The sequence below is a fragment of the Carcharodon carcharias genome, chromosome 14, assembly GCF_017639515.1.
Source record: "Carcharodon carcharias isolate sCarCar2 chromosome 14, sCarCar2.pri, whole genome shotgun sequence".
Lineage (NCBI taxonomy): Eukaryota > Metazoa > Chordata > Chondrichthyes > Lamniformes > Lamnidae > Carcharodon > Carcharodon carcharias.
Genome location: NC_054480.1, coordinates 117,274,260 through 117,293,476, shown reverse-complemented (window position 1 = coordinate 117,293,476; position 19,217 = coordinate 117,274,260). Strand labels below are relative to the sequence as shown.

At 42.9% G+C, this 19,217-nt stretch overlaps 1 protein-coding gene across 1 annotated transcript in view; it reads left to right on the top strand.

Annotated features, from left to right (window-relative positions):
• fbn2b (fibrillin 2b) overlaps nt 1-19,217 on the top strand; it is a 207,746-nt gene that overhangs the window by 87,658 nt on the left and 100,871 nt on the right. The window contains exons 12-13 of the mRNA XM_041205515.1: nt 7,620-7,739; nt 9,833-9,958. Coding sequence (XP_041061449.1) covers nt 7,620-7,739; nt 9,833-9,958 — 246 coding nt within the window. The remainder of the gene's footprint in view (nt 1-7,619; nt 7,740-9,832; nt 9,959-19,217) is intronic.

Here is a 19,217-nt window from a genome sequence, read left to right as displayed (position 1 = left end):
CTCTTGTTGGAGCACAGGATCCAGGGTGCTGACTCTTGTTGGAGCACAGTATCCAGGGTGCTGACTCTTGCTGGAGCACAGTATCCAGGGTGCTGACTCTTGTTGGAGCACAGTATCCAGGGTGCTGACTCTTGTTGGAGCACAGTATCCAGGGTGCTGACTCTTGTTGGAGCACAGTATCCAGGGTGCTGACTCTTGTTGGAGCACAGTATCCAGGGTGCTGACTCTAGTTGGAGCACAGTATCCAGGGTGCTGACTCTTGTTGGAGCACAGTATCCAGGGTGCTGACTCTTGTTGGAGCACAGTATCCAGGGTGCTGACTCTTGCTGGAGCACAGTATCCAGGGTGCTGACTCTTGTTGGAGCACAGTATCCAGGGTGCTGACTCTTGTTGGAGCACAGTATCCAGGGTGCTGACTCTTGTTGGGGTACAGGATCCAGGGTCAGACTCTAGTTAGGTTACAGTGTCCAGGCTGATGCCTCTTGTTGGGGTACAGTCTCCAGGGTGTTGACTCTTGTTGGAGCACAGTATCCAGGGTGCTGACTCTTGGTGGAGCACAGTATCCAGGGTGCTGACTCTTGGTGGAGCACAGTATCCAGGGTGCTGACTCTTGTTGGAGCACAGTATCCAGGGTGCTGACTCTTGTTGGAGCACAGGATCCAGGGTGCTGACTCTTGCTGGAGCACAGTATCCAGGGTGCTGACTCTTGTTGGAGCACAGGATCCAGGGTGCTGACTCTTGGTGGAGCACAGTATCCAGGGTGCTGACTCTTGTTGGAGCACAGTATCCAGGGTGCTGACTCTTGGTGGAGCACAGTATCCAGGGTGCTGACTCTTGTTGGAGCACAGTATCCAGGGTGCTGACTCTTGGTGGAGCACAGGATCCAGGGTGCTGACTCTTGTTGGAGCACAGTATCCAGGGTGCTGACTCTTGGTGGAGCACAGTATCCAGGGTGCTGACTCTTGTTGGAGCACAGTATCCAGGGTGCTGACTCTTGTTGGAGCACAGTATCCAGGGTGCTGACTCTTGTTAGGGTACAGGATCCAGGGTGCTGACTCTTGTTGGAGCACAGTATCCAGGGTGCTGACTCTTGTTGGAGCACAGGATCCAGGGTGCTGACTCTTGTTGGAGCACAGGATCCAGGGTGCTGACTCTTGCTGGAGCACAGTATCCAGGGTGCTGACTCTTGTTGGAGCACAGTATCCAGGGTGCTGACTCTTGCTGGAGCACAGTATCCAGGGTGCTGACTCTTGTTGGAGCACAGTATCCAGGGTGCTGACTCTTGTTGGAGCACAGTATCCAGGGTGCTGACTCTTGTTGGAGCACAGTATCCAGGGTGCTGACTCTTGTTAGGGTACAGGATCCAGGGTGCTGACTCTTGTTGGAGCACAGTATCCAGGGTGCTGACTCTTGTTGGAGCACAGTATCCAGGGTGCTGACTCTTGTTGGAGCACAGTATCCAGGGTGTTGACTCTTGTTGGAGCACAGTATCCAGGGTGCTGACTCTTGTTGGAGCACAGTATCCAGGGTGTTGACTCTTGTTGGAGCACAGTATCCAGGGTGCTGACTCTTGGTGGAGCACAGTATCCAGGGTGCTGACTCTTGTTGGAGCACAGTATCCAGGGTGCTGACTCTAGTTGGAGCACAGTATCCAGGGTGCTGACTCTTGTTGGAGCACAGTCTCCAGGGTGATGACTCTTGTTGGGGCACAGTCTCCAGGGTGATGACTCTTGTTGGGGTACAGTATCCAGGGTACTGACTCTTGTTGGGGTACTGTATCCAGAGTGCTGTTTCTTGTTGGGGTACAGTGTCCGGGATGCTAACTTTTGTTGAGTTACATTATCCAGGGTGCTGACTCATGTTGGTGTACAGTATCCTGAATTCTGACTCTTGTAGTGTTTCGGTCTCATGGGTGCTGACTCTTGTTGGGGTACAGTATCCAGAGTGCTGTTTCTTGTTGGGGTACAGTGTCCGGGATGCTAACTTTTGTTGAGTTACATTATCCAGGGTGCTGACTCATGTTGGTGTACAGTATCCTGAATTCTGACTCTTGTAGTGTTTCGGTCTCATGGGTGCTGACTCTTGTTGGGGTACAGTGTCCAGGGTGCTGATTCCAGCTAAGATACAGTTATAGGGTGCTGACTGTCACTGCAGTACAGTCTCATGGTCCACACCCTCCTTTAGTATCTAACCTAAGTGGTTATTATTCACATGTGAGCCGACACTCTGAGTATCAGCAAGCTACTTACTCATTGGGGCAATCAGAGCCAAGCCTCATCGTAAATAAAAACAGAAAGTGCTGGGAAAACTCAGCAGGTCTGGTAGTATCAGTGGCGAGAGAAACAGAGTTATTGTTTCGAGTCTGTATGACTCTTCAAAGCCTGACCCTGTCCTTACCCAACCTTCCAGCAGGTTAGCTGGATAGTCTGGTGCAGGCAATAGCGCTGACCTGCCTAAGGGCAGGTATTCTGTTCATTTCTTCCAGCCTCGTGATCCTGCACTTTCCTCTTCAATTGCTGACAGGTGCCTCCCATTTTCAATTTGAATGAGCAATGAATATGACTAGTGAAAGGAATGCTTTAAAGGAAATACATGTCTACTTCCCAAAGGATCCTTTGCCCGTTATCAAGTTTGTCCCTCAAGGTTCTAGGTCTTCTGCCATCACCACCAAAAATTTGCTGCTTCTGTTGTGGGCCTTGGCTTGTAACCCTCAGCCAGGGATCCTTACGTGGGCATGGGGTGATTTGCAAACGGTCAGGGATGACCACTCCCTGATGTCTCAAACAGCCCCGCTACACTACAATAGTGACTACACTTAAAAAGTACATAATTGGCTGTAAAGCCCATGGGCGGAATTTTATGTTGCCGATGGCGATGGGTGTGTTTGGCGGCATGAGTTGACAATATGTCGAGAAGGCCAAAAATGTGTTTCATGACGTTGTGAGACCAGTTTGCAATCATCCGCTCTGCCCGTCAACTGTGGGCCATGTTTCCTAACGTCTGGAACTTCATGATAATCTGCATATCATTTTAAGCCCAGCTTGCCAGAATCATCCCCCCACCCCCCCACGCTGGATCATCTGAGCATGCTGATGTGTTTCACAACTGTACATAAGCGATGTGCACCTGGCGAGCTGCATTTCGCTCGGGACGTCGAGGTTTGCTTGTCGACTTGTTTCGGGCAGCACTCGTGGTCATCAGTGCCAGGCTTCGTTGACAGCTTCACATCACTTTTAGCGGGGTTCATGGGTAGGTCTCTACCTTCCAGACCAGCCAAAAGGTGGGAGTGGCTTTTCAAAGGCTGCAGCGCTAGGGCTTGCTTGGGGAAAGGGGTGAAGTGGCCTCAGGCAAGGAAAGAGGCTGCAGGGTGAGGGCTATACTGGGGAAGGGGGGTATCCCAGGGTGTGTGTGGGGGCACATGTTGATCTTTGCAAGTGGCCTCAAGATGGTGAGGGCTGAGGAGGCAGTGCCCAGAGGAGATGAGGCCAAATGGACATGTGAGGGTATGTGTGTGGGAGACTGAGTGGTGATGTCCCTTAGGCTGTCAGTGAGTGAGATGCCAGTGAATGTGTGATGGGCTTGAGTATGTGAGGTTAGAGTGATGAAATGGTTGCCATACCCTGGTGGCACAGATGAGATTATTCATCCTCTTTCTGCATTGAATGGCCAACCTCTTCTGTGCAGCTTTGGCACTGACCACCACTGCCATCACCTACCAAGCCAGAATGGTGAGTTTGCTGGACCTCCTGCAGGCAGAGCGGGGTAGAGGACTCTACGACATCCAAAAGGTGTTCCAGGGACGTGTCCCTGCATCAGGGGGCTGCAGTCTTCTTGCCTTTAGGGGCCATGTCTTCTATGCAGCAGTCCTGGGCGTGAAACACTGAGAAGTGCATGCAGCTACACTTAAATATGGCACTTGGCATGAAAAAGTGGTGAGGTGACGGCGTGGTGGGCAAATGAGAGCCCGCCTGCCCGCCATCGAAATGGCGTGTTTCCCAGGAATGCGTGATTAATGAGGTGGAATTGGGACGATATGGCATGAAAAGCTGCCATTGCAGCCAGCAGGTAAACTGTTCTATTTCCGGCCCGCAACCATACTGAATACAAATATGGGACGAATCCGCCCTATGGATATCCTGAGTTGTGAAATAGCTAAGTAAATGTAAGTCTTTCTTTAAGTATAGCACAGGTTGAACCTGGATTGAACATTGATTCTGGGACTATGCTGGTCTGCATATCTGATTAGCTGGGACAGGCCAGATTACGGCATTACCCTTACACCATGGTTTTTTTGGGGGGAGCGGTTTAGAGGATGGAAGCAAGGGCATTACTCGTTATGGAAGAATGAGTAACTGATTATTCCTGATTTTCCAATTCCATTGGGAATGCACGAGGACAGATCAAATCCAGTTATAATGGGGAGATGGTGTTGTAGTGATAATGCTACTGAACTAGTAATCCAGAAGCCGAGGTTAATGCTCTAGGAACACTGGTTCAAAACCCACAATGGCAGCTGGTGGAATTTAAATTCAATTAAAGTAATCTGGAATATAAAGCTAGCCTTAGTAATTATAACCATGAAACTATCATCAATTATTGTAAAAACCCATCTGATTCATTAATGTCCTTTAGGGAAGGAAATCTGCTGTCCTTACCTGGTCTGGCCAACATGTGATTCCAGACCCACAGAAATGTGGTTGCCTCTTAACTGCCCTCTGAAATGGCCTAGCAAGCCAATCAGTTCAAGGGCGATTAGGGATGGGCAACAAATGCTGGCTTTGCCATAATAAAAATAAAGAAAATAACAGTACTGTGTACAACACAGGCCAAGCAGACAGTGCACAAATGAATTCATTTATCAGTGAAGTCTCTTATCCAAATTCACTACAATATTGTCTGTTTGTTAAGACTCCTCAAGTGACTTTTAATTTTTTTCTCCCTTTCTTACTCCTTGTTATACTTTCCCCCCTTAGAGACCAGCTCCAGCTTGGTCAGGATGTGGAAATCTCTGACTGGTTTGAGCTAGTTCATATACTGGATGAGATTAAATTACCAGGCCCAGTGCACGCACTAAACTGTTCGTCCCTTCAGAAAACAGTGTTAATCGAAACCAGCCTGATTGGAATTTCCTGTTTCATAGTCAAGGGCTCAGCTGCAACCAAGAGATTCTACTCTTCACTGAGCGAAAGGAACTCAGGCTTCTACCGACATAAACATGTTCTGTAAATTCTAGCAGACTTCCACTGATTTTAATTGGTATGTAATTATTACAATTGGTCGCCCACTTTGCAATCCTGTACACTGGGAAAGTTCCAACCACTTACATGCACCACATAGTCTGCAGGGCCCCTAGACTTTAACACTCAGGATTGCAAAGGATAAAAATCAAAAGGCTCTGGGGAAAGAGCAGGGGAAAATGACTAATTGGATAGCTATTTCAAAGAGTTAGCCCAGGCACAATGGGCCAAATGGCCACCATCTGTGCTGTAAGATTCCTTGATAATGCTCCAGGCAAAATTAGTCTGTCCTCAAGGAGAGGATTGAGATGATAACCAAATTCTGAAGGAATCTGAGTATCTTGGAAATGTGTGTAGCCCCAAGGATTATAGAGAGAGTAGGTCAGTTAAAGGATGAGATTGTAACAGTTCCATCTCCTGCACTCTAACACAGTACCACTGTAAACCAACTGACAGAAGAATGCCGTTGGATTGATGATAAACAGCCCCCACACAAATTTCATAGCAAAAGATAATAGAAGCAAAAGAAGCTGTGATTACATTACTTGAATGACACTGGGTGTATGTTCATGAATAAATTGTAACATAAGGGATGGGGCACAAAACTGATGGAAGGAAGTGACTCTATGTCATAGTCAAAACGAATTTGAAATTAATACATAACAAATTTTCATATGAAAACACACTAAAAGTAAACTTAATACTGATCTAAAAGTACTCCTTCAAAGAAAGAACCGGATAAATATCCGGATGGGAATGGGATTGGAAGTTGCAGTCTGAAGGAATCTACTACATGATGGAACATAAGGATTTCTGAACTGCTGAAATCAGCAAGATATGAGTAGGTCGCAGTGCAGGTGTGGGAGTGTAGTGTCTGCGTGGGGGGTATTGTGTTGGGTGTGTGGGTCTGCAATGTATCAGGGGTGTGGTGTATATAGGGTTGTTGTATGGAGTGTAGTGTATGTTGGGTGTAATTTAGGAAGACGCTAATGACCTACACAAAGCTGCTAATTATGGAGTTGATTTTTCACTCCACACTCCTCTGCCTTTCTACCCTCACTCCACAATTGGTTTGATCTTTGGTTATAAAGTTCAGCAAAAGCATGTGGATTACATTTAATAGGATGCAACAATTCCACTGCATTCACAAGGCAATATTATAAAAATGTTGGATGCTACCAGCTGCCAGAAATGTGAAGATGGCTGTATATTGATTCCTTTGGGGAGCAGAGAGGTTTTATAACAGTTTCCCCTTAGGCAGTTCAGTCTGCCTGTTTAGACTGTGTAAATGACTGTAATTTTTCTTTCCACTTTGTACTCCTTGTTTATACTTTCTCCCCTCATAGACAAGCCAAACCTGGCCAGGATGTTGAAATCTATGATAGGCTAGGCTCTACAGAGGATGTGGATAGAAAAGCAAATAGTTCAGAGGGAATTTATGATATGTTAGATTGTGCACTGGCTGTGGAAGTAGATTAAATGGATGAGTTAAAGACTGAGAAAGAGTAAAGTGGACATGTGATTGGAAGGAGTTAAATGAATGAGGTAGAGTCCATGGTCTGTCAGACGAGATTAAATAGATGAGGTGGAGTTTATGATGGGCTTTGAGAGGAAATTAAATAGGTGAAATAGAGTCCATAATAAAATATACATGCGCTGTGTAATCAGATGAAATGAATGAGGTGGAGCTTATTTTAGAATAAAGGGCACATGAGCTGTGCAAAGAGATTATGTAGGTGAGGTAGATAGATTATAGAGTGCACAGACTTTGGGCAGATGGGCAGAATGTCTCTTTCCCTTTCCTCATTTCTGTCACAGTGCATGTAATAATAATAATAATCTCAGTCAAATTTTAAGTTCCATCTCCTTATCCCCTGTACTACAACTGAATCTCAAGATTCCTTAATTAAGTAGACAGGCTGTGGATAGATGTATGATTTGGAGTGTTACTATATAAAGACAAATGTCCCAAAGACCCCTAAATCCCACTGTGAGAAGCTATAGATTTATTTGGGAATGAATGTTGAGATGGTCCGGACATGAGATTGCCACAGAACTCAGGCCACGAAAGAATGCCAGGAAATGGGAATCTTGAGCTCCTTTGCAATTATCTGATTAAATACAACTTGGCTAAGGATTGGTTAGAACTTACTGTGTGACCACAGCAACAAACATCTCCACAACATGAGGCTCCAGCTCTGCAGGGATCATCTACACACTCTCTAATCATTGAGAGCCGTCATTTTGTTAAAACGTGTCTCAATTAGTGAGTAGCCAGTCTTAGTAATTAGAGAGCCTGGGTTTCCTTTGCTATTGCATTCCCTCATCTTGGTGAGCTAGTTAATTTTAACATTTGGCTGCTTTATATTTACTTTTCCACAGATGTTGATGAATGCTCCAGCAGCCCTTGTGTGAATGGTGACTGCGTTAACACCCCTGGTGCTTATCACTGCAAGTGTCATGATGGCTTCCAGAGTACCGCCACCAAGCAAGCCTGTATCGGTGAGTCCAGCCAAGGAGACCAGAGCTCGCAATCCCCTGTTCTGCTCTGTAAATCAGTTGATGAGTGCATTCTGTTTGGCCCCACAGCTCTCAGATTTCATATTATTCTCATTATTACCTGAATATTAATATGGTTTCTTGTAACAGCAATGATAAGATAATGCAGTGGGAACAATTTTAAAATGGCTTTGTGGATTGTAATTCTGCTGCATAAATATGACACAAATCAAATGTCCTCCCTCCTCTTCCATTTAGAGAAACAAAAACCATTTGCATTTATATAACAAATTGAATGTAGTAAACTGTTCCAAAGTACTTCACAGAGAGAAAAACTTGACACCAACCACGTAAGGAGATTTTAGAGCAAGTGATCAAAAGATTGGTGCAAGAGGGAAGATTTAGGAGTGATTAAAAGAGAGATAGTGAGGTGGAGAAGTTTATGGGGGTATTCCAGACTTTAGGGTCTACACAGTTGTCAATGGTTGAATGAAAGAAATTGGAGATTCACAGGACCTATGAAACTCTGGCCATGTTTTTAACTTGAAGCAGATTTCAGGTGGGTGGGAGACAGAGCGAATTTGGAATTCACCCATTGTGGTACAAAATAAGGGCTGGGTTATTTTAACTCCTGGGCCTCATTAAAATGCTCCCGATTTACTTTCTGCCCAAGACAGGGGGAGGCGGCTGCTGGCCTGAAAATCAGGCATCCAATGAGAAACAACATGTAGATAACAACAGTATGTGGACAGCAAGGGCTCGGATAGCATGAGTACAGATTACATGAGTATGCTGTAACTGTCCTGGGTTTGAGCCCAGTAATTGCAAAAGCTCTTGTTCCCATTGTCTCAAAGAGAGATGTGAGAGTGGAGTCAATGCATCAAAATACCAGATGCCGCAAACTCACACAAGCATCCTTTCATTTTGAATTTCTAGCTGCTGTGGTTTGGACTGTTTAGATTGCTGCCCACTGAGAGTTCACTTTGCCCTTTCCAGATGCATTTTACTCAGAAATCTAAACAGATGTTGGAAAGAGATGTTTGCAGCATCTGTCAAGGCTGGACTCAAACCCAGGAACTGGAGGCGAGAGGGAAGGCCCGGTGGTTAAGCATATTTCACTGTTGCCACCAGAGAGTTACCAGCACCACTGCCAAAAGTAACCGGCACTGCCCATGCTACAGGGGCCACCATTTTATTCCTGTTGTGCTTGGGTTGAATTGGAAGCTGATCTGACATTTAAATGGGGATCAATATCCAGTTGAATGTCTTCCAAAGTGGATTTTTGGATAACATGAAGCCGTACTTCTTTCTGATTTATACAGACATGGTTGCTCTGGAAGTGCCACTGGGACTACACATACAGTAATGTTACTGTGAATCTCACAGAGGAGTTGGTTTATGACAGCCTTGTTGGTTTTATCATGATAACAGAGGTGATTCTCACAGACCAGCAATGTGAAAATTGCACTTATGGCTTTTATTGGCAGCTTGTGTCCACAGCCAGACTCAGATGATGGAACCATCCCAAAGCCCCACTGGTGAAAGCTAAGGAGCTTTGCCGCTGTGCGCACTTTCCTTAAAACCTAATGTGTGCCACATCCTTTACATAAAGGTTGGTCTCTGATGTTGAGATCCTTTACAAAACTCTCTCAGGTGACATATTTACCATCAGAAGGATGGTACAACAGGAATATTAATGAAAACAGAAATACCTGGAAAAACTTAGCAGGTCTGGCAGCATCGGCGGAGAAGAGCACAGTTGACGTTTCGAGACCTCATGACCCTTTTTGTCGAAGAGTCACGAGGACTCGGAACGTCAACTTTGCTCTTCTCCGCCGATGCTGCCAGACCTGCTGAGTTTTTCCAGGTATTTCTGTTTTTGGTTTGGATTTCCAGCATCCGCAGTTTTTTGTTTTTATAGGAATATTAATGATCTTTCCTTCAGGAATATGGCTCTTTCACATCAAAGGCCAGCCTAAATAGCAGGTGTAAGTGCGCGCCTGTAACACCAGTTCAAGTTGGCCATGTGACAGAAGTATGCTGTTGATGTCTGGGTGGGTGACATCCTAATAATTAGCTTCCTCTTTGGTCCCTAGATATAGACGAGTGTATCCAGAATGGTGTTTTATGTAGGAACGGCCGGTGTGTTAACACTGATGGAAGCTTCCAGTGTATCTGCAATGCTGGCTTTGAGCTCACCCCTAATGGAAAGAACTGCATTGGTAAGTATTCTTCATCTATTCAGATTGATCTACAACAAACAGTGAGAGCTAATTTCTAACATCCTGAGTTCCAAATAACACACACACAGCAAACACACGAGGTTACATCCTCGACACAGGACTCAGAGCTGGAAGCAAAGTTATAAATGAAATAAAAACAGAAAATACTGGAAAAACTCAGCAGGGACGTTAGACAGAGAGAGAGAGAGAAAAACAGAGTTAATGGGCAGAATTTTCCAGCCCCAGTGGAGTAGGGACGGGGTTGGAAAATGCAGCAGGTCATTTAAAGGTCCATTCACTTCAGCAGGACCGGAAGAACACGCCGGCAGGAGGGGCTGGAAAATTCCGGGCCATGTTTCAGGTCAATGACCTTTCAACCGAACTGGGAGAGGTAAGAGATGTAATGGGTGTTGAGCAAAAGGTGGGTGTGACAAGGACAAAAGAAAGATCCGTGATAGGGTGGAAGACAGGAGTTGTTGAGGGCAGAATTTTGCCCTTGGCGTTCAGGCTCGGCGGGGGCAGTCAGGATGCCGACTGCCACCCATGATCGGGCCCGGAAGGCAATTTCGCGCTGGTGGGCCAACTAAAGCCTGCCGAGCATGAAACGCAAGCGGCAGCACTGAGCGCTGCCTGTGCAGGCAGAGGAAGGAGAGCGAGCCGGGCAAGCATGACCTTTGCACATGTGCACGAGTGCGCACTATATAATCCCCCTGAGGCAGAGAGCTGCTTCAGGGAAATGAAGATATATGAAAACATATAATTAAAAAAATAAAAACATAATGAAACATATCCCCTCATCACATGAGCAGGGACATGTTATTAATGAAAAAATAAAGTTTTTATTTATTTTTATTTGCTTTTGGAGACCTCATCTCGCCCGTGGATGAGGTTTCTAAAAAAGTGCAAAGGCTGCTTGACCTTTTCACCTGTCCGCCAACCATAAGGTTGGATGGGCAGCGAAAAATTTCTTTTAAATTACTTTTCTCGTGGCCTTAACAAGCCTTTTAATTGTTGGCGGGGGTGCTGCCGACTCCAATGCGCACCCGCTGACCGAAATATCGTGGAGTGCGCGATGACATCGAGCGTGTGTCCCAATGTCATCGCGCGTCATTTTACGTTCGGATTGGCCGGGTGCCTGCCCGCCCGCCGAGCTAAAAATGTTACCTTGAATGAAAGAAGAATTAGTCTTAGAAACAAAGAAGAGATATACCTAGAGCAGGTATGCTGCTGTCCGAAAACAAAAATATGAGGATAAAAAAGGAGAAAAACCAAAACAAAGAAAAGAAAATGAACATGGGGTTATGGACTGAAATTGTTGAATTCAATGTTAAGTCCGAAAGGCTGTAAATGCCTAATTGAAAGATGAGGTGCTGTTATTCAAGCTTGTGTTGATCTTCATTGATATAGTTTAGCAAGCAAAGGACCAAGATGCCAGCATGAGAGCAAGAGAAATAATTAAAATGACAGGTCACTGGAAGGTCATTGTCAACGCAGTGCTGCAATGTCAGTTGCAGTTTCTTAGAGTAGGATGTTTTAGCACCAACCAGAGAGCAGGCTATACTAGATCTAGTAATGTGCAGTGAGCCAGGATTAATTAATGACCTCATAGTGAAGGCACCCCTAGGTAGCAGTGATCATAATATGATTGAATTTCGCATTCTGTTTGATGGATAGAGAAATGGATCCAAGACTAGTGTTTGAAACTTAATTAAGAACAGTTATGAGGGCATGAAGACAGAGCTGGCTAAAGTGAACTGGGGTAGGTCAGTAGAGATGCAGTGGCAAACATTTAAGGAGATATTTCAGAATACTCCAAAAAAGATGCATTCCATTGAGAAAAGAGGACACACCATTCGTGGCTAACTAAAGAACTTAAATCTAGTATCAAATTGAAAGAAAAAGCATATAATTCTACAAAGATGAGTGGTAAGTCAGAAGATTGGACATGTCAAACCCAGTATACTACTATAACGTCTCACACAGTTTATTACTGCAATTTCAAACCCAGTATATTACTGCAATGTCCAACCCATTATATTACTGCGACGTCAATCCCAGTATGTTACTGTCACATCAAAAACCCTTTATAACATGGTCTTGTCAAATCCAGTATATTACTGCAATGTCAAACCAAGCATATCATTGTCATGTCAAACCCAGTGTGTTACTGTAATGTCCAGCTCAGTTTATTATTGCAAAGATAAACCCAGTATAAGACTACCATGTCAAACCTAGCATAACACTGTCATGTTAAACCAAGTATATTACTGCAATGTCAAACCCAGTAGAACACACTCATATCAAGCCCAGTATGTTACTGCAATGATAACCCCAGTATGTTACTGTCATGTCAAACCCAGTGCACTATTACAATGTCACACCCAGTTTATTATTGCAATTTCAAACCCAGTATATTACTGAAGTGTCTAACCCATTATATTACTACGGCGTCAATCTCAGTATGTTACTGTCATGCCAAACCGAGTATATTGCTGCAATGTCAACCGAGTATAACATTGTCATAACAAACCCAATATATTACTGCAATGTCAAACCCAGTAAGTTACTGTGATGCTAATCCCAGTATGTTACTGTCATACCAAACCCAGTATAACACTATCATGTCAAAAACAGCAGTAAACCCAGAAATAAAGATGCATGATCAAATAGCCATTACAGAGACATGGCTGCAGGATGATAAAGACTGGGACCTGAATATTCAAGAGCACATGACTTTTAGGATAAACTGGAAGCCAGGAAAAGGTGGAGGGGTAGCTTTGTTAATTAAGGATGACTGGTACAATAGAGAGAGATGACCTCAGTTCTGGAGATCAAGATGTACAATCAGTTTGGGTAGAGATGAGAAATAGTAAAGTTAAAATGTCACTTGCAGGACTGGCTTATAGGCTGTCTAACAGTGACCACACTGTAGGATTGGGTATACAGGAAGAAATAATAGGGGCTTGTGAGAAAGGTACAGTGATCATCACAGGTGATTTTAAATTACATATAGATTGGAAAAATCAGATTGACAAAGGTAGCCTGGATGATGAGTTCATGGAGTATTTCTGGGACAGTTTCTTAGAGCAGGATGTTTTTAGCACCAGAGAGCAGGCTATACTAGATTTAGTAACGTGCAGTGAGACAGGATTAATTAATGACCTCATAGTGAAGGCACCCCTAGGTAGCAGTGATCATATGATTGAATTTCACGGTCTCTTTGAGGGACAGAGGAATGGATCCAAGACTAGTGTTTGAAACTTAAATAAGAACAATTATGAGGGCATGAAGACAGCTGGCTAAAGTGAACTGGGGTAGGTCAGTAGAGATGCAGTGGCAAACATTTAAGGAGATATTTCAGAATACTCCAGAAAAGATACATTCCAGTGAGAAAGGAGGACACACCATTTGTGGCTAACTAAAGAACTTAAATCTAGTATCAAATTGAAAGGAAAAGTGTATACTTCCGCAAAGATGAGTGGCAGGTCAGAAGATTGGACATAATATAAAGAACAGCAAACAATGACTAACAGTTTAATAAGTAGGAAGAAATTAGAGTATGAGAGAAAGCTAGCTAGAAAGAAAAAAAACAAATAGTTACAGTTTCTAAAGGTATTTAAAAAGGAAAAGAGAAGTAAAGTGAACATTGGTCCTCTAGAAAATGAGAATGGGGAAGTAATAATGGAAAATAAGGAAATAGTGGATGAACTGAACAGATATTTTGTATCTGTCTTCACTGTAGGGGATACAAATAACATTCCAGATATAATTGTGACTCAGGAGGTTGAAGGGAGGGAGGAATTTAAAATAATTACAATCACCAGGCAAAGGTTACTGAGAAAATTATTAGAACTAAAAGCTGACAAGTCCCCAGGCCTTGATGGACCTCATCTAAGGGTGTTAAAAGAAATGGCTGCTGAGATAATAGATGCATTGGTTTTAATTTTCCAAAATTCCCTAGAGTCTGGAATGGTCCTATCAGATTGGAAAATAGTGAATGTGACTCCTCTACTCAAGAAAGCAAGGAGACAGAACATAGGAAACTAGGCTAGTTAGCTTAACATCTGTCATAGAGAAATTGCTGGAGTCTATTGTTAAGGAGGTTATAGCAGGGTACTTTAAAAATCTCAATGCAATCAAGCAGAGTCAACATGGTTTTGTGAAAGGGAAATCATGTTTGACTAATTTATTGAAGTTCTTTGAGGAAGTAACAAACATGAACCTGTGGATGTGATGTTCTTGGTTTTCTAGAAGGCATTTGACAAGGTGCCACAGCAAAGGTTAATATGCAAAATAAGAGTTCTTGGTGTAGGGGGTGACATATTATCATGGATGGAGGATTGTTTAGCTAACAGGAAACAGAGAGTCGGAATAAATGGGTCTTTTTTGGGTTGGCAAGATGTGACAAGTGGATGCCACTGGCATCCGTGCTGGGCAATGAACAATTTATAATTTAAGTCAAGGACTTAGATAAAGTGACCAAATGTATGGTTGCTAAATTTGCTGATGACACAAAGATAAATAGGAAAGTTAGTTGTAAAGTGGACATAAGTATGCAAAAGGACATTGATAGGTTAAGTGAATGTGCAAAATTTGGCAGATGGAGTATAATGTGGGAAAACAGGATCTTCTCCACTTTGGCAGGAAGAATAGAAAAGCAATACATTGTTTAAACGGAGAGAGATTGCAGAACTCCTGTGGTATAGAGGGATCAAGTTATCCTAGAACATGAATTAGGAAAAGTTAGTATGCAGATGCAGCAAGTGATTAGGAAAGCAAATTGAATGTTGTCATTTATTGCAAAGGGAATGGAATATAAAAGGGATATTTTGCTACAGTTGTACAGGGTATTGGTGAGACCACATCTGGAGTACTTGTACAGTTTTGGTCTTCTTATTTAAGAAAGGATATAAATGCACTAGAAGCAGTACAGAGAAAGTTCACTCGACTGATACCTGGGATGGGGGTTTATGTTACGAGGAAATGTTGGACAGGCTGGGCCTGTCTCCACTGGAGTTTAGAAGATTGAGAGGATCTTATTGAAACACACAAGGTCCTGAGGGGACTTGGCAGATTGATGCTGAAAGGATGTTTCCCCTTGTGGAAGAGACTAGAACTGGGAGACGGTTTAAAAATAAAAATAAGGGGTCTCCTATTTAAGATGGAGATGAGAAGAAATTTTTTCTATCAGAGGATTGAGAGTCTTTAGAGAGCGGTGGAGGCAGGGTCATTGAATATTTTAAAGGCAGAGGTAGATAGATTCTTGATCAACAAGGCAGTCATAGGTTATCAGGGGTAAGCAGGAATTTGGAATTGAGGCCACAATCAGATCAGCCATGATCTTAATGAATAGCGGAGCAGATTCCTGCTCCTAATTTACATGTTCATAGGTAAACCCGGTATAACATTGTCATGTCAAACCAGTATGCTACTGCAATGTCAAACCCAGTATATTACTATCATGTCAAATCCAGTATAACGCTACTACGTCAAACCCAGTATATTACTGTCATGTCAAATCCAGTGTAACACTATTATGTGAAACTCATTATATTACTGCAATGTCAAGCCCAGTATGTTACAGCAAAATCAAACCCAACACAACACTCTCATGTCAAACCTAGTACACTACTACAATGTTATTATTGCAATTTCAAATCCAGTATATTACTGCAATGTCCAACCCATTATATTACTGTCATGTCAATCCCAGTTTGTTACTGTCATCTCAAACCCGGTATAACACGGTCTTGTCAAATCCAGGATTTAACTGCAATGTCAAATTCAATATACTACTACGTTTTTCCCCAATTTTTCCAATTTCAAGCCCAGTGTTTTACTGAATGCCAAACCCAGTATATTACTACAACATCAAACCCAGTATATTGCTCCTACTTTGACTGTGCCCGCACCAATTTTTTTTGAAGGTAGCCCATTGAAAAATTGTAGCTGAACAATGAGCTACCTTCAGAAAAGAATTGGTGTGGGCACAGTCAAAGTGTATCCCATCGAAAGGGAAAGATAAGGCAAACTAATCCAGAGCTGCTGGATGAAAAAGGAGATAGAAATTAATATAAAGAAGAAAAAGTGTGTTTATGACAGGTGTGGGGTAGAAAGTACAATTGAGAACCAAGGGGAATACAGAAAGTTCAGAGGGGAGATGAAAAAGTATACTAGCGAAGCAAAGAGGGATTATGAGAAAAGACTGACAGCCGACATAAAGGGGAATCCCAAAGTCTTCTATAGGCATATAAACAGTAAAAGGGTGATAAAAGGAGGAATATGGCCAATTAGGAACCTATAAAGGGAAGTTACACATGGAGGAAGGGGCCATGGCTGAGGTATTAAGTGAATACTTTGTATCCACCTTTACCAAGGAGGTAGAAGCTACCCAGGCCATGGTGACAGACGAGGAAACTCTGTTACTAGAAGGACTCAAAATTGATAAGGAGGAAGTGTTGAATAGACTGTCGGTACTTAAAGTTGACAAGACACCAGGACCAGATGAGATGCATCTGAGGATATTGAAGGAAGTGACAGTAGAAATTGCAGGGCCACTGGCCATTATTTTTCAGTCTTCCCTAGACTCAGGGGAGGTGCCAGAGGACTGGAGAATTGCAAACATTATGCCCTTGTTCAAAAAAGGTTGTAAGGATTAGCCCAACAATTACAGACCAGTCAGTTTAACTTCAGTGGTGGGCAAGATTCAAGAAACAATTATTCAGGACAGAATTATTAGTTACATGGAAAAATATGGGTTGATAAGGAAGAGCCAGCATGGATTTCTAAAGGGGAAATTGTGTTTAACTAATTTGCTGGAGTTTTTTGAAGAGGTGACAGAAAAGGTCAAAGTAATGCTGTTGATGTGGTGTACATGAACTTCCAAAAGGCATTTTATGCAGTGCCACATAACAGGCTGGTGAGAAAAGTTATTGCTCATGGAATAAAAGGGACAGGAGCAACGTGGATACAAAATTGACTGGAAAATAGGAAACAGAGAGTAATGATCAATGGATATTTTTCAGACTGGAGGAAGGTTTGTAGTGGAGTTCCCCTGGGGTTGGTTTTGGGACCCTTGTTTTTCCTGATATATATTAATGATCTAGATCTTGGTGTGCAGAGGACAATTTCAAAGTTCGCGGATGATATGAAGCTTGGGATTGTTGTAAACTGCGAGGAGGACAGTGTAGAACTCCAGAACGTACATAGACAAGTTGGTGGAGTGGGCAGATAGGTGGCAGATGAAGTTCAATGCGGAGAAGTGTGAGGTGATGCATTTTGGTAGGAAGAACTTGGACAGACAATGTAAAATAAGGTGTGAAATTTTGAAGTGGGTGCAAGAGCAGAAAGACCTGGTGTATATGTGCATAGATCATTGAAGGTGGCAGGACAGGTGGAGAGCGCAGTTAATAAAGTATATAGTATCTTAGGCTTTACTAATAGGGACATAGAGTACAAGAGCAAGGAGATTATGCTGAATTTATATAAGACACTCGTTAGACCTCAGTTAGAGTATTGTGTACAGTTCTGGGCACCACATTATAGGAAGAATGTGAACACATTGGAAATAATGCAGAAGAGGTTTACAAGAATGGCTCCATGGATGAGAAACTTGAGTTATGAGGATAGATTGGAGAGGTTAGGACTGTTCTCCTTAGAGAAGTAGGCCAAAAGGAGATTTGATACAGATGTTTAAAATCATGAGAGTAGATTGGGAGAAGCTTTTCCTGCTCATAAAAGGATCAAGAATGAGAGGGCGTAGATTTCAAGTGATTTGCAATAGAAGCAAATGTGACATGAGAAAAAACTTTTTCACACAACAAGTGATTCGGGTCTGGAATGCACTGCCTAGAAGTGTGAAGGAGGCAGGTTCAATGGAGGCATTCAAGAGAGCATTGGATGATTATTTGAATAGAAACAATGTGCAGGGGTACAGGGAAAAGGTAGGGCAATGGCATGAGGTCATAATGCTCATTTGGAGAGCTGGTGCAGACACAATGGGCCGAATGGCCTCCTCCTTTGCCATTAATATTCTGTGATATCAAACCCAGTATGTCATTGCAATGTTAAACCCAGTGTATTATTATAAAGTCAGACCCCTCCCACCTGGCAGGATTATTACAGTCCTGCCGAACTGCATGGAGATTTAAATGGCTCGCCGCATCCACCGGGGGGAGACATGCCGCAGTGGGGCACAAAATCCTGGCCTATATCACTGTCAGTGAACCCAGTATATTACTGTCATTGTCAAACCCAGTATATTACTGTCAGTGAACCCAGTATGTTGCTGTCATTGTCAAACCCAGTATATTACTGTCAGTGAACCCAGTATGTTGCTGTCATTGTCAAACCCATTATATTACTGTCAGTGAACTCAGTATGTTACTGTCATTGTCAAACCCAGTATGTTACTGTCAGTGAACCCAGTATGTTGCTGTCATTGTCAAACCCATTATATTACTGTCAGCGAACCCAGTATGTTACTGTCAGTGAACTCAGTATGTTGCTGTCATTGTCAAACCCATTATGTTACTGTCAGTGAACCCAGTATGTTACTGTCATTGTCAAACCCAGTATATTACTGTCAGTGAACCCAGCATGTTACTGTCATTGTCAAACCCAGTATATTACTGTCAGTGAACCCAGTATGTTACTGTCATTGTCAAACCCAGTATATTACTGTCAGTGAACCCAGTATGTTACTGTCATTGTCAAACCCAGTATATTACTGTCAGTGAACCCAGTATGTTACTGTCATTGTCAAACCCAGTATTTTACTGTCAGTGAACTCAGTATGTTGCTGTCATTGTCAAACCCATTATATTACTCAGTGAACCCAGTATGTTACTGTCATTGTCAAACCCAGTATATTACTGTCATTGTCACAACCAGTATCTTGCTTTCATGTTGAACCCAGTATATTATTGGGATGTCAGTGAAATCAGTGGAAAAAGTAAAAATAAATTAAGGAAAAATTAATTTGAAAATGTTTTCAGAAAGCATGTTATCTTAATTCAAAATGTGATAAACATTCAGGATATCCTTTAAATTAAGTAAATGGAATCAGACATTAGGGAAGTTCAAGATGTCATTTGATATTGAATTGGGAAGTTAGGGCACCAGAGAAATGACCTTTAATGGAACTGTTAGCTACTAGGGGGATGTGCTTTGACAGGATAGTTACTGTACAAGTGAAATGGGAATTCATAAGAGAGAAGTTAGAGGAACAGTTAGAGTGCTAGAGTAATTTGATGGAACA